The following is a 22044-nucleotide window of genomic DNA, read 5'->3' on the forward strand; positions in this document are numbered from 1 at the left end:
TTGGAGGGCTAGTGACAAGGGGCCAGGGTTGACTTCTAAAACCTTAGGAATGAGAAATTAGATGTTGGATCGAGTGTCCTGGGTCAGGTGAAGGTCCCACACTATGGCCCAGGGCTCACCAACCAGCACAAGGCAGCGCACACCACAGGGAAAGAAATGTTTGTGTTCACATTCACCGCCAGTTTCCAGCAAAGATTTACCTATATTCACTGATCTAATCTGCATACGAGGAAGCCAAGACACAGGTGCAGCCGCTAAATCTTTGGTTGATTGACCAACGATAAAAAAAAATAAAATATTAAAGAAGCAAGATGGTTTAAACAAACCTTTTCTCTTGATTTAATGAGTGCTGTCAGGTGTTTCAATACCAGAGGCCCGTCTAAACTGTACGTGAAGTTAACATTGTCAAAGACAATCACTCCTTCATGGGGCCAGGTCGGCGGTGGGCGTTTCGGGTATTCCCACGGCGCTTCCTTCTCAAGGTCTGTATACTCCATCACCCTCTCTACCGAAATCATCTGAAAGACACGTGGCATCACACAGGTGAGGGATGGAGGGTCTTGTTGATGGATGTTCAGAGTTGCAACTGAACCACTCTATTTTCATACCTAGTTGGTTAAGGATATATCAGGTCTGAACATCCCTAAAGAAGAGAAGGAGGAGTTTGATGAAGGCTTGGATGATTTACCAACTTGTTTATCATCTTCTGACACTTTTACTTATGGCAACTTCCCTCAACGTTATATTAAAACTAAAAGAACTAGAGGCATGAATGCTAAGATGCCATTCATCCACTTTTCATGCCTGAATAAAAAACCAAGACATTTCATCAAAGGAAAGAATACTTCCAGCCACCAATCAGTAATTTATGCTACAGAAGTGCCGTCTATTATAGATGAATTAAACCAGATGATCGTCAAACCTTATTTTAATAGTCACTCTCTACTTGATGAGAAGAACAAAAGGAAAATAATTCGTTTTTATTGTTTCCTCTTTTTTAGGAGAAGTTGCGAATGTTAAGTTACATACTGACTAAGCGCTCCTAACCAAGGGTAACACGACACCTTTGACTAGCAATTCCAAAAGGGAGCTTGTCCTGCCAGAGAAATGAGACAGCAGCAAATTCAGGGGTTCAACAAGACAAGAATAAATGCTACAATGGGGCAGGGGGATACCCATTAATTAAACAAAAACACAGCCTCAAGGTACTGAAGTTTTCTTTTACCAGGAAAGAGGAATAAACCATTAAGAAACAAAAATAAACAGACTTCTAAGAAATTAGCTTGTATCCTCTCCAGAATTTCAGAACCTCTCTCCCACAGAGACATTTATGACATCTGAAGACAGCTTGTGATGAATATAAAACCTGCTGACATAGCACACACAAGGCTGAGAAAAAGATGTATATATTTTATTTTACATTAACTTTAAACAGATGGACGGAGGATCTAAAAAACTCTGTTAGCTACGATGTAAAAATAACAGTTTTAATATTTTACATAAGAAGTGCTTTTATGCTATTGAATGGCAAGGAGACTTGAAAAGGCTGAGGACGTTAAGATAAACATTACCATATTCTCAACTTCGGCGCTTTGCCTGACGCACCACTGGAACATCCCCATCAGCGTGAGGGCGTAGGACAGTGTCAGGCCAACCTGCCCAGCATCCAAAGCTAAATGAGGAAAAAGGAGGAGGATGGATAAAGTCAGTCCCTTTGTTAACCTGGAGTCTGGCTGCGTCTGTCACTTTACCAAGAAGACTCCTTCGAAATACTGAAACGTTTTGCACACAATAACGGTAAGAGCTACACTCTTAGTATCTGTTGATTGAGACCATGATATCAAAACGAACAAACAAACAAACAAGAAACCTATGAATTCACAGGCGCTACTCAATGAGTTTGTTAGTCCCAACAGAACTGACACACACTTGGCAGAATGGCACAGCGAGGAAGTCGTAATTTAGACTCTCCTCATTAGGTTTCAGGTACCATTATGCCATTTCACTTACTAGGTCCGAGGCCATGGCAGTTGGAAGCCCCTAGAAACAAAGCAATGGGTACTAAAAGCTAGTGCTTTCCAATCTAAAACATGGCTCTCATTGTTCCATCATCAAATACTGTGATGTGGTCATGCAAATCAATTCCAACCTGACACATGGCAAATGCTTCAGTACAAACTCACCAGGACCAAACAGTACACAGCATCAGACAAGGTGGCAAGAGCTTAATTTAACACTTGTAAATACACATCATAATCATGCCACAAATGGTGACTTCCCTCTGTACTTACTTTTTGCCAGAAGCAGGGACCCAAAGGTAACAACAGTGACAAAGATGGCGCAGATTGCATCCAGACGCACGGCGAACCATCGGGATGTGGTCAAAAACAAGAACCAAGCTTCTGATATGTGAACCACAGTGAGCACAACAAAAGAGCACAAAGACCACGTTAACTGCGTCGAACGAGGGGAAACGTTTGGCTCCGCTGAGCTGCTGAAGACGTCTACACAAAGGACGGCAGCAATGCTGCCCATCCAGGGAATGCGATGATTCCAGGAAGCTGAGTGTGATGTACTTAGGAATCAGCACAGTGGCTGTGTCGGGGGCGGGGGCTGAAATTTTTCAGCCCCCGGGTTATAAAGAGAAATGCAGTCGAACTACAGGACGTGGAAAAACGGCCTCAGCAGTGCACTTCTGGCAGAGCAAGGCCTCCACGGGAAGGCTGTCCGCCGCTCTCCCACAGCAGGGAGTGCAGCTCCTAGTCTGTTCCAGCACCTTCCACACCCACGACAGGGCCCCGCACCCAGTGTCAACTCCTTAGGAGCCTGTCTCTAAATGGCCATCTCACGAAAGGGATCTTGCCTGTGGCTTTCGAAGGGCCATTTTCTCTTCAAAAATACGATAAAGATTGGAAAGATAAGCCAGGATTTTACAGGCAAAGAAGCAATTCTGAAATTTCTACGTAGAAAAAAAGCTTCGTTGATTCAAATAATAATAGATGTCAAATGGGTGGCAAATCTGATCACTGAGAAACTGAGTCCCTTCTGCCACCCCGCATGCTCTGAAAAAAGAGTTGGCAACCTATGGCCTGTGGGTTAAGAATGGCCCGCCACCTGTTTCTGTAAATAAAGTTTTATTGGAACACAGCCATAGCCACTTGCTGATGTATTATCTTTGCCTATATTTGTGCTACAACGGCAAAGGTGAGTAGCTGCAACAGCACCGACATAGCACCCGGAGGCTAAAGTATTGACTCTCTGGCTCTTCACAGAAAGAATAAAGGGTGCTGAGTCCTGCCCCAAAGGGACAGAGAGTCACAGGGTCTGGTGATGGAAGGATGGCGCAAGCCAGTCAGGGGAAAGAGTGCCGTGGTGTGAATGGGGACAGGAGTCACGCCAAAGGGCAGGGGAGGAAGGGGAGGAGGTGCAGAGACAGGATGCGGGGCTGGCCTGAGGGAGAGCCCGCAAGGCCACCCGAGGGGGCGGCGAGCCTCGGAAAGCAGCATGTCCCCTGCTTTGAAACGGTTTCCAGAGACTTACGGACCTGAATGCAAATCCTGGTGGGCGTCAAACAGCTCCTGAAAGCGCTCTTCAGTTTTGTAGGCCCGGATGGTCCAGAGTCCCTGGAGAGAAGACGATAAGTGCGAAAACACCGGGCTCCGCGCTGGGGAGGCAGAGAAAGGCCAAGGTCAGAGCGAGTCAGTGGGACTCGCGCAGAGGAAAGCAGCTGCCCCCCTGCCCTGGGGTCGCACGTCCCAACAAACAGCACCGCCAGAGCATCCCAGCGGGGCTGCCCAGGGGAGAAGGGACTCCGCCACTTCTGGAGAGGACTCTCCACGTCCGCCTCAAGCCCCTGACCACACCACGCTTCCCTTTAACGGCCTGGAAATAAAAGCTGCTCCTTGAGCCTATCACTGACCAGATTCCAATCGCAGCTGGACTTAGGCAACTAAATTCCCCTTGGCTAACCCACCCATCGGGGGCCTCCGCAGACAGGGCTCCCTTCCCACTCTTCACCGACATCCCTCCGGGCGGGCATTATCGCTCACCCGTTTGTGAGTCAGCTGTGTCTGTACAGTTGATTCTCTGTTAGCACACCGCACCGAATTATGGTTAGCTATCTATGTGTCTGTCACCACCTTAGGTTATGAACTTGAGGGCTGGGACAAAGTCACTATATCCCCAAAAGTGGTAGGGTGCCCGGCCAGGCCAGGTGCACGGTAAGGAAGGTGGCTGGCCGCTCTGCTGCACCTCTGCCTCCTGGTAAATCGACGGGTGCCTGCTGGTGCTCCACCGGCCTCTGTATGGGTCACTGCATCCTGGGTATGACACTCCCCTTGTGCTCCAGCACCTGCGCAGCCAGGGTGTCTTTGAATAGTCTTAGTTTCAGCTCAAGGAGCCGGTCAATGTACCTATCTATGCAAAGCCTGGTAGGTGTCCCAGTTCTTGTAACTGCCCTGCTGGACACCTGTCCTGTGGCAATGACATCACCCTTTCACAACATGACTGGTCTTGGTGGCCATTCTCTTTTGAGTCGCTTCACGTTGGGTCTGCAGCCCGCTGTCACACGACCGGCTGTCCCCCCGAGAGCAGCCTGTGTGCGGGCCCCAGCGTCTGGCTCCTGCGTCGGGAACCAGAGGGCTGCGTGCCGCTGCGCAGGCTGTGAGCTGGGCCCTCTGTCTGCAGTGAGGAATAATCTCTGTCTTATCAACAGCAAGCGCTCACATAGAAGCTTGTTTCCTCGGCATCTCCTAGAGGAAGCCTGCTGGTAAAATCTGGGTGTGCGGAGGAAGGCGAGATCACTCATCTTATAGCAGGCAGCAGAGACTTCATGAAAGGGCAGGGAATAAGAATCAGGGAAAAACTCAAACTTGATTTGAGGGCCTCATTCCTTAGCCCGCCACCCGAGTGTCTGTCTGTGTGTCAGGTCGCTCCGTACTGACGTGCATGTGGGCACTGCACGTGCGTGCGTGCGTGCGTGTACGGGGAGCTGGGGGTGTGTTATGCCTCGTTAGCACCCACACTTCTACAAGCAAGGAGGGGGCAGGCTTCCATGTGTGACACCGGCGTGCTGGGCTCTGGGCTCTCTGACCAGCCACACGGCCTTGAGGTTCATTCCTAACTGGGGCTCCCTTGGGGCCCTAAGCTGTGACAGCGCTTAAAGGAGGAAAAAAACCCCAAAACTTCTCCAAACTCATTTTTTCTATTTATCCTACCGAGAGAGTGCTAAGAGCCCGGCATCGGACAGTGCAGAGAACTCACTAGAACCATGCTCTCTTGTGCAGAGCAAGTGTTGCAACATCAACTATTTGACCATAGACAGTTCTTCAGCTTGGACATCCTCACTTGCTTCCCTCATCAGGAGGACAAAGCGGCAGTTCATTATCCCAGAGGGTCCACTCTGTAAATCTGGGGTCATCTGGATTTGAACACCAGGGCACCCAAAGAACACGTCGCCGACTTGACCTCACACTCGAGGGCTCCAGCAGCACAGCAGGACTCCGGACCTGTGCAAAGCCACCTTCTCTCTGCCCCACCCCACCGAGGGCCAAGCGGGGAGCCGGGACGGGTGAACTGCAGCGTTTGCAAAGAAAATTCGCTGGCACAGAGGGAGGGGGGACGCTGGGGGCTCCGGCGCACCTGGCCTGCTGCCGTGGCCTCCTTCCCACCGACCAAGCTGGCCATCCTGTGACACCCACAGCGCCAGCCACCCATCCCAGGCACATGTAACCCTACATTTCACCAGACTGACAGCGGTGTTTTCCATGACCCCGAGGACCCTCTGGGACATGGAGTTGCAAATCTTCCCTGGCAAGGGGGAAGGCAGGGAACTGCGTGCAAGGACCCTGTGCTGATGGCCTCGCTGCAGGTTGTCACCAGTGCTCTGTGAGACCTGCTGGCTGTCACGTGCTCACCTGCCTCAGGTTCAAGGTTCCCATGCCTTTGGTAGAAGCCAGCAAGCACTTTTCAAGCCTCCACTCCAGTAATCCTCACAAGCACTCCAGGGGTGGGGCACTAAATCCTCAACAGAGTGAAAAACAGACGGAGGGATGAAGGTCGCTGCCCGAGATGGACTCAGTCAGCCCAAGTGTACAGTAGAGCTGAAAGACAGACCCAACTTTGGCTTCTTTCCAAGGTGGTGCTTTCAATCGCAGCCAGGGTATCTCAGAGAGCGAATAATCGGGGTGAAAGATGCCCCAATGTGACTAAGTGGACTTTTCTCCAGACTTTGCGGTTTATCTTTAGAAAACCCTAAAATCTTAATCCAACAGCCTTTCCCATTCGTGCACGTGTTAGGAAGCATCTCAGGTCGAACCAAGCGTCTAGGAGTCTGCAGGAGAACTCTGAAACAGCAGACCTGAGGATCGGGCCTTGAAAACAGGAGGCGCACGTGTTAACACCCCCCAGCGATGCCCGTGGCAGACGCTGCTGGAGGGACCTTCCAGACCCTTCCAGAAGGAACCTGAAGGTGGTGTCATCATTCAGGTATTGCTAAGTGAGTAGCGTTGGCTAGAGAAACACAACCACATGCCATCCTGCCTTTCTGCCCTTCTCTGCAACCGACCGTTGCGATGCTCACTGTTGCAAAAAACGAAAAACCACTAGGATCAACTACAGATTTGTCATTAAGACAGCTTCAGTGTCAGTCCAAGGTTCCGGAGCCAGTTAGGCAGTCATGACCCAAAAATACACCTCGGACTTGAGTGGTTCCTCAAAGCACAAGGATGAAGCAGCTTTGTGCCTTCCGGCCGTTGCAGTCGGGTGTCCCGCTTTCTGCTGGCAGCTCCAGCAGTGGTCTCAGGAGGTGCTATCAATTACTGTTTACAGGACACAGGGCAGTTGTTATTTATGGCGCAGACCACCCTGAGAGATAACAATCAACAGTTCTAATCAACTGGCCCCTACACTTGGTTACCTGGGTGCGTGGAGGAAAGAGTACCCAGATTTAACTTACTGTCCCAGTCTACTGAGGTGCAGGAAAACCCAAACATTCCATAGGGGCCACGCCAAGGTTCCCAGAGTCTCCAAATCAAACAGTGAGGAAACACTCTTACCGCCTCTTGAAAAGAGTCTCGTGCCCCTTTGCCTCCACTTCCATATGAATGGGAAGTGGCCCTGGCCCCAAGCAAAAGTCTCTCTCAAGTGTCCCTTCGGGAACACAACCTTCTTTAACGCACCGGAGACCTCCTTTGCAGCAAGACAGTTGAGTGACTCCATCTCATGAGTGGCCTCAAATCGTAACAGGACTGAAGCCTTGTTGTCTACATGAAAGAATGGTTGAAGCTTATCCCTTGCTCTGCCCTCTCCAAATCCTATCATCGCGACAAGTCATATCAACAGAATGTCATTCACATCTAGATGCCGCTGCTCCGCCATCCCATTCAAACAGCTCAGAAAACCAAACCTCACAGTAGGTTAGCTGGTTTTCTGGGTGACTGAAACGTTTTCTATAGCTTTTATGAAACTGTCACCCACTAGCCTTTATGCAAATACTTAGGACAAATGCTTCTCCAGAGTTTATCATTAAAAAAGAAACACCCATTTGCAACAACAAAAAACTCCTTTATCCTGATGAGCCTGTCTTTTTCCACTTGGTAGCCACAGAGGACCATGAGAATCAACGTTTTGCCTAGCTTCCAGAAAGCTAAGTTGGTATTAGTTTGCAGTAACTATCCATAGCTGGGGTTTCTGATACAAATATCTTCCTTCTTTATATGTTTTGGCTATCATCCTGGTAGATTTTTAAAAAATAAATTACTATCTATTCTCCTTATAATTTTTTTGTTTGAAGAATTAAATCTGTGCATCAATGAAGTAAGCTCCAAATCAGTCCATCCTCTGTGATCACCTGTAGAACAGAAGGATCAATAACAAAATACTTCCCTTTCCCTATTATACTAAAGCTAGGAAGCTGACGAGAGTACAAGACAAAACTGATCTCTCTCCTGTGTTCCTCCAAAGGGGATGATTTTCAGCACCCATTCATACGAACAGCCCAGGGGGAAAGAACGCCTCAGTGTAGCACTACACCAAACACTGGTGACCACAAAGACCGAAACGGAAAAAGACAGTGCGTATGTTTTCAAAACATTTAACAGCCACAACTTCCAGGCCATTTCCGGAGCCTGTGAAAATAATGTATTTTCCACATGTCTCTCTTCTGACACATGAGTGTACTTCTTGATGCCTCCGTTCCTTTCCCTCATCTTTTCCTTTCCTTAGTCATTTCTAGTAAATTTGGGGGTGGGGGGACATTCTCTGTTCCCCATCTATATTAGTTAAAACATAATGAAATATTTTATTATCTGAGAAAAGCATGTTTTGTCTGCTCTGTATTGGGAAGCCTGTCATGACCGGGACAGACGTGGTCCCTGCCTCAGGGTGCTCACAGTCCCGCGATTATTCCTCCACATGCATCCTCTGTTCTTGCCCTGTGCATTCAACTGAAAGCAGCACTTAGCAGGACACGAATCTATTTGCCTCAGAGGCCACGCTGACGAACGGTGGTTTTAACATTCAATTACTGGACGCTCACTGGGCGAGACACGTGGGAACGCAGTCTGCAGAGTTTAAGGAGCGCCCTCATCCTGACAAGGATGGACACGAGCTCACTTCCCTAGCCCAGCACGCAAGCCCCAGCACTCACTCGTCGATTCCAGGCGTTTGACGTCTCTTGATGTTTCTAAGAAATAGCTCCGAAGAATGAAGAAAATGATGCCAAGGGCCACCAGCGGTATCGCGATCCAAGGAATCACCGCCACCGCTACACCTATCACACCAATCACTTGTAGAAATGTCTGAAACAGCGAAAATAGAGACAGAGGTCTCCTGTGATATTGTGGTTTATAATAAAAATATATTTGGTATTTGACCCCATTTCTGGCACAGGGCTCCCAAAACCCTTGGCATTTCCTAAGTGTTGAGCGGTATCTGGGTGTGTTTTGTTACGTTAATGAAGTAACTTTAGGAAAGCACCCAAGGATCTGAACTGGTTGCCAATGAAGCCAACCTATGGTCAGAGGATTGAAACTTGGCGCCCCACCTTGATATCCAGGGAGAATAGAGGGGCTTGAGGTTGAATCAACTGCCAATGATCAATGACTTCCTCAATCATGACCATATAATGAAGCATCCATAAAACGCCTCAAAGACAGTCCCTTGCCCTTTTTTTTTTTTCAGAGAGCTTCCAAGCTGGAAAACCAGAATGCTTTGCCACTTTGATGAGCCCCAAGTTCCACAGGGACAGAAGCACCTTGAGCTTCATTTAGGACCTGGCCCTGTGTATCTCATCTGGCTATTGATTCATATCCTTAATAGGTTTTGTAATAAATCAGTGATCTAGTGAGTAAACAGGTCTTCTGAAGTTTTATGAGCTGTTCTAGCAAATTAATCAAACCCCAGGAGGGGGTCATGGGAACCTGTGATTTACAGCCAGTCAGTCAGAAACACAGGTAACAACCGGGCTTGCAACTTGAGTCTGAAGTGAAGGGTGGTCTTGTGGGACTAATCCCTTTACCTGTGGAATCAGATGCTATCTCAGGGTAGATAATGTTAGAAATGAGTTAAATTCTCAGACATCCTTCTGGCATCCAAGAATTGCTTGTTGGTGCTGGAAATGGGTCCAGGGACCCTTTTCATTTCCTTATCAAGAATTCTTGTCAAAAATAGATTTAATGAGTTGTTTTGTCAGGGTTAAATCTCTTGCTTCCAAAGAGTTGTTGCAAAAGCAGGAAATGCTTTCCCACCCAATGAAATAACAAAATCATAGGGATGGCCCTGATGATATTTACTGAATGCCCAACATGCCAATAAGAACTTTCTAGGAATTAGCCTTTTTGATACACTCAGCAGCCCCATGCCATAGGCATTGCTATTTTCCTTATTTAACAGATGAGAAAATTTGAGACTCAGAGGAGGGTTAAGACTTGAATCCCAAACTGTCATGAGTCAGTAGCTATTGCTAGGGAAATCAGCAAGTAGACCTCACAGATGAGGAATCAGGAGATTCAGCTATAAACATAAAGAAGTGGTTAACTGCAAATTTAATACTCAGAAAAGGAGGTAAAAATTAGTTTACCTTTGGAAAGGGGGTGGTCTGCTTTCTTGGTTTTCTCCCTACAGTTAATATTGACTGTGCGCTCACTGTGTATCTACCTGGCTGCACAGTAAATACTTCACACGCATTAGCACATTTAATCCTCACAATAGCCTTACTTAGTACTATTATCTCATTTGACAGATGGAGACACTGAGACACAGGAAGGGGAACTTGACCCCCACAGCAAAGCCTACGCCAGGGAGCCCATGTTGCCAGCCACTGTGATGTATGTGAGCTGACCCTAAGGTATGGCCAACTTTCTATTGCCCTGGAAAAAACCTTTTGACTTACTGGAGCCTCCTAATTTGCCTGTGATTTTCCCTGTCACACACGCTGCCTGCTGTGAAAACACGGTCGGACGGTGGGGACAGGCAGCCGCACACTGGCATGGGCCTCTGAGGTCTGACCGACTGCCCAAGGCACAGGGCACTTCAGAAGCACAGGGAAGAACACTGACGCCTGCGTAGACGGTCCTAGGAAGAAACTTATGACCAAATTTCACAGGCGTGTTTAACCAACACGGAGAGCGGCATGAGTAATTTGCAGGTGGCAATCGCCACTGATGGAACTTCTGACCGAGGAGAAGCCAGGCAGCCAAAATTCCCACAGGTTCTTTGGTGCCATCCTGGCACCGGCACCTGCATCTTCGACCTGCCAGCCCAGGGCCCTGCCCCGCGTGCCGCCTGGGGCGGCGGGCCCGGGCGCCATCTCCGAGGGAAGAACAGGCAAGGTAACCCTTTCTCACACTTAGCTTATCCTGTCACAGCTCTTCCGAATCAGTTTTCTCAGGGATCCTCACAACCACCTTGTGAATGAGCGAAGAAAGACGTGCCATTTCCATGTACCGATAAGGAACCAAGTCGCTGGGAGTGTGAGCGCGGGCCCGGCTCTCCCTGGAGGTTACTAGGTATTGTGGAGAAAGCCAGGGGCGCACAGTGCTCTTGGCCGTCTAGGAGGAGGATGGAGGATGGAGGAAACGCCCAGGGCTGAAACTCTGTGGCCAGGAGCCCTTGGAATCAAACTGCATTATCTCGATGCAGAGCCCTGTGCTTTTCCTGTTCCTTCCCGTCAGCACTGTGGCTACAGAGCCCGGAGGCAAGAGGAATGGAATTCTGAAGGCACACATTTCAGTATGACAGGGGAGGAAATGGGGCTTTCCCTGTCCTTCCTGTTAGGCCTACAGCTCAACAAGTCCTTATAGACACTGGATTAACTGATGCATCCCACCCTGCTACACCCATTAGGAAACAAGCTTCTTCCTTCCTGCTCTGGGGAGGGGACATTCCAGCCAATTCTATGTCTGGTCTTAAGGGAAGTAGCTAGGCTCGCCATCAACTTGTTACAGGGGAAGATGATAGCTGTGGCTTTTCTCTGGTTGTTCTATCTAAAGCCTATTTTGTTTGACCATGCACTTCTGAGATAAGAAGGACAAGAAACCTCAGGCGTGCTACAATGTCTGACCTCTCCGTATTTTTCTGCCCAACTCTAGGCCCTCCAAGATTGACAACCTCAGGAAACTGGAGGCAACTCAGCACTGTTTGTGAGGTTACTTTTCTTATTCCATGTCCTTTTTCTTCTTAGGAGAAAGCCTTGCTTCTTACTGAAGACATACCTGCCTTTGCTATTGCTGAGTGTTCAGGGAAGGGGAAGAAAAAAGGTGGTGGATCTCTGAAGCAATAAAGCCAAACCCAATGCCTGCCTACCAGTATTTCGTATTTGCAAAAGAGAGACGTTTTCTGTTTTGTGCATCGTGACCTGGTGTTGCTCTCCAGGGAATTACAAAAGCTCGAGTTTGCACTCCGTGGAATCTGAGGAACTTCAGCTGTGTCCACTCCAGGTTGGCCTTCCTGCTAACCAAGCATCCTGATCTGAAGTCAGGATGCCTAAGGTAGGGACCCGTCACCACCTACGCAGGGGCTGTCTAACAGGTACCTCTTATTCGCAGAAGCCTTGCTGTCCTTTGAGCAGCTGTTTGTGACAAACCACACAGGCGTCTAAATGACTATTGATAAGGAGTACAGAAGCAAAATGGGAAAGTGCTTATGAAAAATGTTAATGACTGCGGTTAAAAACCTGCCTAGTCAAAAACATTGAAAAATTGTATTGCTGTTTTATTGCTGGAGCCTAATGGTAAGTTTCCTCATAATACTGAAGCAGTCCCACAATTCTCTTAGATCGAATTGACAACCGATGAAATGTTGATTACCCTGCCCTCCCAAATGCTAAGGGTGGATAGTGTTTAATGAGGCTTCCCGTGTGTCCAACCTGTTGAGCATTTCACATGCCTTATGGAATCTCTTCCTCACATAAGATCTTCGGAGGGCTTATCTCCATTTACAAAGCAGGACACTAATGCTCAGAGAGGTTTAGTAATTTGCCCAAAGTCAGATAAATTCAGTCATTTTTGACCCCAAGCCTGTTCTTTAAATCTCTGCATAATATTATATCCCATATACATTTGTGATTCACATTTGAAAAAAATTAACATCTAAATTTGTTCCTATTTTACATTATTTTCCCTTTTTTCCTGCATTTTCTAGTTTTGTTGGGTTTCTTGTGGTTGTACTTGGTCTCTCCCATGAGGTAACCAGTCCTAGACTCCCAGTTAATTAGGGAATAATAAGTATTCTGTTCAGTTCATAGAGCAGAACTGATCATTAAACGATCTTCAAAATGTTTGCTAATAGAACACACTAACAGGTGTTAATTTAAAAGTTATTATTTAAATTTTTTTAAAAAAATTTCATAAGAGAGATGAGTTCTAAGCCCAGAAAGCAAAATGACTTGAAGGGGGTGAAAAAATAAAATAAAAAAGGTCCAAATTTAATTTTAATAAATACATAAACCCAAGGACTTAAAAGGAGGTTGAGTATTTTACATGCTCAATATCCATATTTGGATGGTGGAAAAAACATTAAAATTTCCCTGGGAAGTCTCTGCCTCTAGAATGAACATTGCATTCTAATATTACAGATTTTAACATATTCCTTTCACAAGTATAATTTTAAATACAAAGACCTGTTTGCCTGTTTGGCATTTAACTACCAAACTGCTTACAGTCCTGTAAGAATTCCTAGGTATCTACCCACAATTTACTTTAAACTTAATTCCATGGGATTCTGTTCCTGCTAGTCTTTGTGAAGCTTGTGCCAAAGAACATGTTTTCTATAAACAGCAGTAAAAATGTATTCTTCTTATTTTATGCAAATAAATATGTCATCCATACTTTTGGCTCCATTATTATTTGAACTCTTCCTTGCTTGCATACTTCTATTAGACACAAAGTAAAATATGTATTTAATCATAAGGCCACTTAATCGGTAGACAGTGCTTTTATTATTTGTTTCCAGTATTAAAAAATGAAATCAGGATCATTAAGATTGCGAACACCTCAAAGGGATTTCCAAGCTTTTAAATCTGCTGTCAGTCAGACTCTAAAGAATTCTGTTCCAAGCTGTGATAAATCCAAATCATCCAGATTGCCTTAAACTATTATTGATTTTGGAAAAGATATGACTTAAGTACAGTAAACAAAGCAAGATTCACTTCTTGGCTAGAAAACATGTCAAGATTTTCTTCTGATTCATAGAGAGAAAAAATGCCTAGCTTTTTGATCAGTAAGCTGTTTACTGATGTGGGTGTAGGAGAGATTCTTCTATCTATTTATTCTGGAAACATATAAGATAAAAAATAACCTTCAATAAAATGATTATCACAAAGATTGTGCCGTTGGCTCATACGAGATTCTTGTGGAGGCGGTGAAATTTTGTACAGGCTACACAAAATCCTAAAAGTATTAAGAAATAAAATGTAATTCCTATCAAATAATACTCCTTACCCTTCAATTACAGGATAAATAGAAGCACAGGGGAAACTATGGAAGGCTCTTAAACGTAACCTCCTAAACCTTAATGCCATCCTAGGGTTAATTTTATATCTGCAGGTGTGATAGGGCCCTTTGTCTGCTGTAGGGCGTTCAGAGACTGATTCTGGTTCCCGGAATTGATCACCTGTTTCTAAGACCTCATCCAACTCAGTTAACTCTGTTACATCACAACTTCACGAAACTTGGGTGTGTTTTATCTGTACAAAGAGATCTATACAAACACTAAGATTAAGCTTTCTAAACTCGTCATTTTCCTTGGAATACTCTCATCCTTCCTTTCACCCCTCGTCTGGCCTGGGATCTTTTCACATCCGCACCAGCTCTGGGACTTGCGTATACCTCGGGGCGTCCTCAGTCACGAGTCCTAGTTAACGCCGCCGAAGAGTGGAATGGGGGCGGGGTATGGCTTACCATTTCCTAACCAAGACAATACAGAACATTAGAGCAATGTGATGCACTTCTTCCCTCCTTTTTGATCAGCATATCTCATCGTTCGATAGCTCCCTTTCTACCTTCCTCTCAGGGGTAGAGTTTATGATGAAATTCAAGGCTGGAGTCCATCCGTAGGCTACTTTTAAAGGCACCTCTTAAAATAAGGGCACATAAAGGTAGAAGTAAAAGGCTGGAAAAATGCTCCCCTGCCCCCCAAGAAAACACTAACCAGAAGTAAGCTTTGGCGTGTCTATCTATTTGTATCACCATAAATATAGAAGCTTTAAGTTAGGAAGCATTCATAGAAACAAAGAAAAACATTTCATAAAAACAAAGGGTCACTTTATGTAGAAGATACTTTAAAAATCTAAATTTATAGAAGCTTAGTAACATAGTGACAAAATGTACACAGCAAAATCTGACAGGACCCAGTGGAAGTAGACAAAAGAGAGTTTAACCCATTTTTCTGACTGCATAAGTGACTGAACAAACAGGTAAATATCACTAGATATAGAAAAGATTCGAAAACATGATTAACAAACTTGCCCTAATTAAAACGTATACAATACTGCAGCCAATAACAATACATTCTTTTCAACTGCATGTGCTATGCAATAAAAGCACATACCAACAAAATTCAAGGGACAGGCATTGTGCAGAATGTGTTTTGACCTCAGTAGATTTAATGAGATAGTAGTAACAAAAAGGTAACTAGAAAGTCACTAAATGTTTAGAAATTCAGTGATACATTTCACTGCTAAATAACCCCTGGTTCAAAGAAATTATAATACGTTTTGAAAGTATTTTGACAGAAAAGAAAATGAATTTTACTAATATTAAAGTTGAAGAGCTCCAACTAAAGCTGTGTTTAGAGGTAAATTTATAGCTTTAAAGTTTTTTTGTTTTGTTTTTAAAGAAAGGCTACTGGTAATACATGGGAAATCTCTGTAACCTCCTTTATTTTGCTGTCAACCTAAAACTGCTCTATAAAAAAGTCTTATTAAAGAAGGCTAAAAGGGCCTATCTTAAGATAGAAAAAGAACAGCATATTAAACTAAAGTATGTAGTAGAATGGAAACCAGGTAAAAATAGACATTAATAAAACAGAAAACTAATTTCCAAGGAGAAAAATCAACAAACCCAAAATTTGGTTCTTTGAAAGCATCGATAAATAAACTCCTACCAACATTTATTGAGAAAAGAAGAGGAAAAGATTACCATTATCCTCAACTAAAAAAGGAGAAAACAAGAGATACCACATGCATTAAAAAGAGCATATAATAAACAGTGTCCTGATGAGTTAAAAATTTTTAATGCCAAATCAAATTTCTTGAATAATTACATACAAATAATGACAAAAGAAAAATAGAAAATATGGATAATTCTCTATCAATTTAAGAACCTAAATCCTTAATTTAAAAATTTCTCACAGAAAAGACTTTCAAGGCCAAGATGCCTTCACACGCAGATTATACATAAGAAGTCTTTAACAAATTCAGAGAAATGGACCCCAGCATTTTCGTGACATAAAAACCAGACAAAGACCTCAAAAGAAAGTAAAATGACAGACCTGTCTTAGGTACACTAAATAACATACCAATAAACTGAATCTAACAATAAAAAAGGATGGTACTTCACAATTGGACTTGGCTAAGCAAGTCCAAAATCTACTGGGCCGGCTATTAGAAAGGGTACGCAGGGTGCAGCTCTTGGGTGGGGGTGGACGCTGTTATTCACAAGCATGAGTTCTTTTTCTTCAAGGGAGCCTTACCCCTTAAGGCCTTTTCAACTGACTAAATCAGGCCCTCCCAGATAATCAACTGATTCTGGACTTTAATCACATCTACAAAGTCCCGACCCAGCAGCACCTAGATTACTGTTTGCTTGAGTAACTGGGAGATGCGGCCTAGCTACACTGATACTTAAAACTGACCGTCAACAAGAAGGAAACACTTCCCAACCCTTTTCAGAAGGCCAGCATAACTCTGATACCAAAAGCTGATTAGATATTTCAAGGAAAGCAAATGATGTAGCAATATCCCTCATGACCAACAGATACAAAAATTCCTGACAAAATATTAAATTGAGCAGAGTGATACCTAAACAAAGATTCTACATCATGACCAAGTGGAGTTTTTTCCAGCAACATAAGGTTAATTTAGCCTGCTAATAGGAATCACTGTAATTTTTGCCCATTTCTTAACTTCTGCATCTTCAACCCTCCTACTAGTATTAGTGTGGCTTGTTCTGAACGTCCTTCCTTATATAGAACTTTTGTTTGGCTAGCCTTCAACCTAGTCTCAAGGGGGGCTGTTCTGTGGCTTAGCTGTCATTTTGATGCAGTACTGGGGCAGATGAGCACAGCGTTTACCTCCTCTGCCATCTTGACAAAAAGTACTTCCTTGCAATTTATTTGTGGGGGCGGGGGGGGGAACCCTTGTCCTTTAGTTTTGTTTTGGAATTTGCCGATTGCCTGCCACGGTACCATTCATTTCCCATGTTCCTTTGTCCCTTGTATTTCCTATAGACTCACAGCCATGGGAAGCGTATAGAAGTGCACATGTCCAGACCCCACCCTAACGCAGTGAGCAGGACCGGTGTGGGTGCTGGGAATCTCTGCTTTTCCCCAGATCCCTGGGTGAGTCGGAGTCTGTTTGCCTCACGATGGAAACTGCCAACCCTCACTCTGCCCGTAGCCACAAGTCAGCCTCAGCCACAGGGAGCATCAGACACAGACTCCTAAGTCTCCAATCTCCAGGGGTGGGCAGTGTGTCTGTGTGGTGGGGATCACTGCAGGAAGAGGCCTTCGTTGGGCTTTGTGGGTTAGCTGAGACTCACAGCGGGAACTTTCGGGGATCCCCAGTGTGTGTGCCTTCCTCCTCTAACCCCGGTTAGGGAAACTTCTTATGTAATCAGGGCCTTCCCTGGCCTTAAGGGTATGTGTCAGGGTGGGGCAGGGAGGCTGGGGACTAGACGGCGAGCAACAGTCTTGTTGCTGTGGCCCCTGAGGACAAGTGTGCTGTCCACAGGGTGGGTGACTTCAGTCTGCGGACCACAAGCTGCTGACAGTGCCTCCTTCTGCTCTAGGCTGCTAAGGCAGAGGGGCCTGGGACACAAGCCCAAAGGCGGGGCTCTGTCCTTCTCTGCTCTTTCCCCTCCCCCACTCCTCAGGGCCAACTGTCCTCTGTCGACACATTCCACTGCCAACAGCCAGCACCGCGGTGCCACACGGCGGACAGAGAGGTCTTCCCATCGTCTTCATCAGATCGCTCTGCTACCCTGCTCTCCGCCTACCTGTGGCTCCTCATCCCCCCTTAAGAAAAGAGCCACACTCCTCCCCCTGGGGGACCAGGCCTCCGCCGCCGTCTGGCTCCTAACCTACCGCTTCCAGCACCTCCTCACTCTTTTCTCTTTCCTCCCCTCCACCCCGGCCTTCTGCCTGTCCCAGAATGGGACTGCTTCTTGCCTCAGGGTCTTTGCATTTATCACCTGGTCCTTCAGGAGCCTCGTTTGTCCTCTGGCTCCTCACGGGGCCAACCCAGCGCTCAAATCCCCACTGAAAATGCCCCTCCCCAAAGGCGCCTCCCCGGGGGACCTCCAGCGCCCTCGCATCGCTCCACCCTCTTATCCTAGTCCACTTTTCTTTACAGCAATTGGCATTATCTGAAATTATATTGTTGACTGGCTTGTCTCAGTCTTCTGCTCGTGGTTGTTTTGAGGGGAGGAGCTTCAATGTCCTTAGTTGCCAAAATATCTCAAGTGACAAGCACAGGTGTTCAATAAATATTTGAGTAAATCGACAGAGGGACGGATTCATGGATGAAAATGGCACTTTCTCTGTTCTGCCTCCACACGCGTGCACACACCCCACCCCCCAGGGAAGCACCCGTGGTTTCAGCCTGAGTCCTGCCTCAATTTGCACAGGTTTCTCTGCAGAAGTCACACAGAAGCTGCACCCAAAGGTCCTTTGGGGAGGCAGAGGGTCTTGTAGGACCAGGCACCCGACACGGGAATGTACTTCATAGGAACAGGGAGGTTTGGGGCCTCACGTTGGACACCTGGATCTCAAGTCCGACACTGGCTTTTACAGAAAATTATTGATGGCCAAGGGGCCCCACTGAGGGCGGACTGGGAATCAGAAAGTCGGTGAACCCTGGGGGGTGGGGGCTGCTGCTTCCAGGGAGCGGGACTTCCCAAGCCTCCCTGTTCTGCTCGAGACCCCAGACTGGAGGCTCCCGGAGCTCGCACACGCTGCCTCCTTCAGTTTCAAGAAGCCCAGAGCCTCCTAGTTTGCGTTGGTGCTGCTGCCAATGGCTCAGCGCAGGAGCCCGTCGGACAGACGGAGCGGGGGACCCCGCTAAGACCACTCTGCACCCTCTCTTTACTCCTGGATCCCACTTCGCTCCCAGACTTTCCTTTCTCCTTCCCGAGAAGGGACTCTAGAGGATGGAGGAGAGGAACATCTAACGTCCTGCCAGGCCGGCTTCAGCCCTGGGATGTTCAGAGCGGCCTTTCATTTCAAACCTCAGTTTCTGAGGCTCCCTACCCACGCCTGTTCAGTATGGAGGGAGGCTCCTGGCTGAGACAGACTGAGACACGGTGGCTCAGGTTGTAATTGCCCGTGGTGGGTCACGGGGCTCCCTTCAGGAAGAAGTGTCCACTGTCTTACAGGCAGTAAAAAGTCTGTCTGAGTTTTACTCAGCCAGCAAGTTTCTGTGGGGGAAGCCTTTTGCTCCAACCGCCGAATTTCAGGGCTGGACCAACCAAGGTCTTTGTCTGGTTCTTCCACGGGCAGCTTCTCCTGAGTGCTCGTCTGGGAACTGGCTTTTCTGCTTCCTCCTTTGCTAGGGCAAGCTGCTGTGGGGCCGGCTTCTTGCCATCGGGCCCCCTTCGCTGAATTTTGGATCCAGGGCAGCCAAGGTCTTCGTCAGACTCTTTCAGAGCGCTATGTCTCTTGTGTGCTAGTCTGGGGACTGGCTTGTCTGCTTCAACCTTTGCTGGGGACGCCAAAGGGCATCCGCAAAGGCCTGGTAGCCACCAGCCAGGCAGCAGGTCTCTGCGCCGGCCCGCCTGGTTTCCCTGCACCTTGGGCAGGGGATGTGGGAGTGACCAGGTGCAGAAGTCGGTGCCGCGGGGAAGAAAGTCAGAACTGATCACTCGTGCTGTGCACTGTCCTGCCAGGATGTCCGCTCTCACGCGTCTCGCCCAGGTCCTTGCTGAAGTCATATAAACTGCTCGGCATCCGAAGCACAGCCCTGGCCCGTCCCTTCTGTGAGTCCCCTCGAGAAGGGGTGTGGGCTGCAAAAGCCTCTCTGTGGGGCCTCGGACAGTAACCGCCGGGCACCCGAAACTCTCCCCAACTCCCAGAGAAAACCGAACCCGGCAGTGACTGCCATCAGGGCCCCTCCATCTCTCCCGCCACAGAGCCAAGGCTTCTTGCAGCCCCTCACTCCTGGGGCTCTAAGGAAACGCCTTCCAAGTTTTGGAAACCAGGCTGGTATAAACTGTTTCTTCGCCTGTCCCACGTTGGCCACGCCTCTCGAGTCCCCTTCATGCTGGTTTTTTCCGACCACACTGAACTCCAGCCCTCTGGTACTTTTACCCGGGTTAGAAAAAGGCCAAATGGTGAGGCAGGGTGACCAGGAGGCTCAGAGCCATGTTTTTGGATCCAAGGCTAGGCTCCCACCCGCCCAGCCTCCTGGGACCCTGCTTCCTTGGCCCTCCAGCCTCGGAGTCACCTCATCGCTCCCCGTGGTCCTTCGGTTCCTCCCAGGGATGGAGCCCTCCTCTTCCCCTAGCACTGAGCGGCTGGGCCTGGGACACGCCTGAGGGGACCCCGTGGATGTCTACAGGACAGCACAGTGAAGGTGACTGGCTGGCTTTGAAAGAGAGGTTCATGAGCCATGCTCGACGACTCTTCATCAAACTTCTCCATTTACCATTTGCCTACAAAATGCACTTGACTTTGGCAAAGGGGCCAACCACTAAAGGGTCAGGATGAAAGCTCTGCGTAGCCCGAAGGGGAATGTTACCCTGAAAAAGATAAGAGCCTTTCCAAACACTTGCTCGGGCATGGCCCTGGACGTGTCCCCAGCAGTGAGCAGCAGTGCCTTGCATCTCCGAGGGGGCCCCAGGCCACTGGCATTAAGTCTAACTAGGGTAGTTCTCAGGTGTGATGAACAAACCGAAAAGAACCATGGGGCAGCCAGGTGAGACTGTGCACACACCAGTACATCCTGTACAGAGGCCCAGCCTAGGCCTGCTGGCTGTACTGCACTTCCAGGGGACAGAGGACAGAGGACAAGTTACAGTGGATGTACAAGATCCAGTCAATCATCTCTCAGGCAACCACACAGATGGGTGCCCTGAAGAGAACTGGTAGGGAAGGTTCCCCCTGGGATACCACGTTTCCCTAGTTATGCTGCCATGCAAACCATGAGGTCATCACCACCCAGCGAGGCGACATAAGGAATCGGTGACTTCAGGCTCTCGAGGTTTTGTGGAGAGCAGGCCGGAGGCCCAGAGGCACCCTGCCCGGGCCCTCCCACCTGGGCCTCCCCACCCATGCCTTGGCCAAGCAGCCACGTGCTGTGGAGCTGGCCAGTGGGTTGGCACAGCCCTGGGAGCCACAGCAAGGCATGAGAACCCCACGTTCTGAGATTAGCACGAGAAACGGGACTGACCGAGGCTAGGTTTACGGCGCTGACCCTAAGTATCCAACAGCCAGAGAGGCAGGGGTTTGAGTGGCCTAGGGAACCGAGGGAGGCTCCTTGGCGGTGGGCCTGAGGGACAAGTGAGAGTGGGACCCATAGAGGGGAGGGAAGGCATTTCAGTTGGGAAGAGTAAAAGCAAAGACAAGCTCTTCTTGACCTTGACCTGCCTCAGATGCCAATTCATAGGACCCTCACGTTTTTAGAACGGAGGACCAAAAAACCAAGAGGTTCAGAAGCCTCCCCACAGTCAGCCAGGCAGGGGAGAGGTGTTCTGCTCAATGGCGGGGCTCTGGGTTTACAGCTGACAAGAATGTAAGGACGAGTTCATCACCTTTCACAGTGACGCCGCGAGAGGTGTCCAAGGTGCTCCAAGGCCAAGCGAGGGCTCTGAATGATTTCACAGAATGGGAATGAGGGGCCCCTACAAATATGAAACTGAAAACACGTTCATGACAGAATGACGTAACACAAAATGATAAGCCAATCCACACACTCCTTGTCCCCTCCCCAAGGAAGATAAGGACACAGACACCACCACAAATGGAGAAGAGGGGGTGCCCAGCAGCAGCCCAGGTGAGAAACTCAGGCAAAGCTGCACAGAGGTGTTGCTAAAAGACAGACAGGTGCAACTCTGCCCTTAGCACGGGCAGACCCATCGACAGAAGTCACATCTGGGGCACAAAACGGTGCAGCCAAAACCTTCCTAGCAATGAGAGACGACCTTCCCTAGGAGGGCGGCCCCTGTGGCTGACCTGTAATAAGCAAAGATGGGACACTTGTTTGCCGGGGCTGATGCAGAGGGAATGAATGCGACCGGGCGGGGTGGATCGCCTGCGCCGCCATGTCAGAAGTTGGGTAACCCCGGTTGAGAACCATCAGCACCTTCTTTCAGTCCTGAGCTGCCTGAACAGGCA

The 22044-nt window shown here is 47.8% G+C and overlaps 1 protein-coding gene across 2 annotated transcripts in view; it reads right to left on the reverse strand.

Moving 5' to 3' along the window:
• The window catches only part of ABCC4 (ATP binding cassette subfamily C member 4 (PEL blood group)), a 221064-nt gene that overhangs the window by 47237 nt on the left and 151783 nt on the right, over positions 1 to 22044 (reverse strand). Inside the window, exons 21-25 of one of the 2 annotated variants that reach the window (XM_054586475.1) lie at positions 8648 to 8798; positions 3545 to 3664; positions 2292 to 2402; positions 1572 to 1672; positions 327 to 518 (exon numbers count right to left, since the gene is read on the reverse strand). In XM_054586475.1, coding sequence (XP_054442450.1) covers positions 327 to 518; positions 1572 to 1672; positions 2292 to 2402; positions 3545 to 3664; positions 8648 to 8798 — 675 coding nt within the window. The remainder of the gene's footprint in view (positions 1 to 326; positions 519 to 1571; positions 1673 to 2291; positions 2403 to 3544; positions 3665 to 8647; positions 8799 to 22044) is intronic. The other variant, XM_054586476.1, reaches the window with a different exon arrangement.

This window comes from Pteronotus mesoamericanus, unplaced genomic scaffold, assembly GCF_021234165.1.
Source record: "Pteronotus mesoamericanus isolate MK-2021 breed Mesoamerican mustached bat unplaced genomic scaffold, CSHL_Meso_final contig_94, whole genome shotgun sequence".
Taxonomy (NCBI): domain Eukaryota; kingdom Metazoa; phylum Chordata; class Mammalia; order Chiroptera; family Mormoopidae; genus Pteronotus; species Pteronotus mesoamericanus.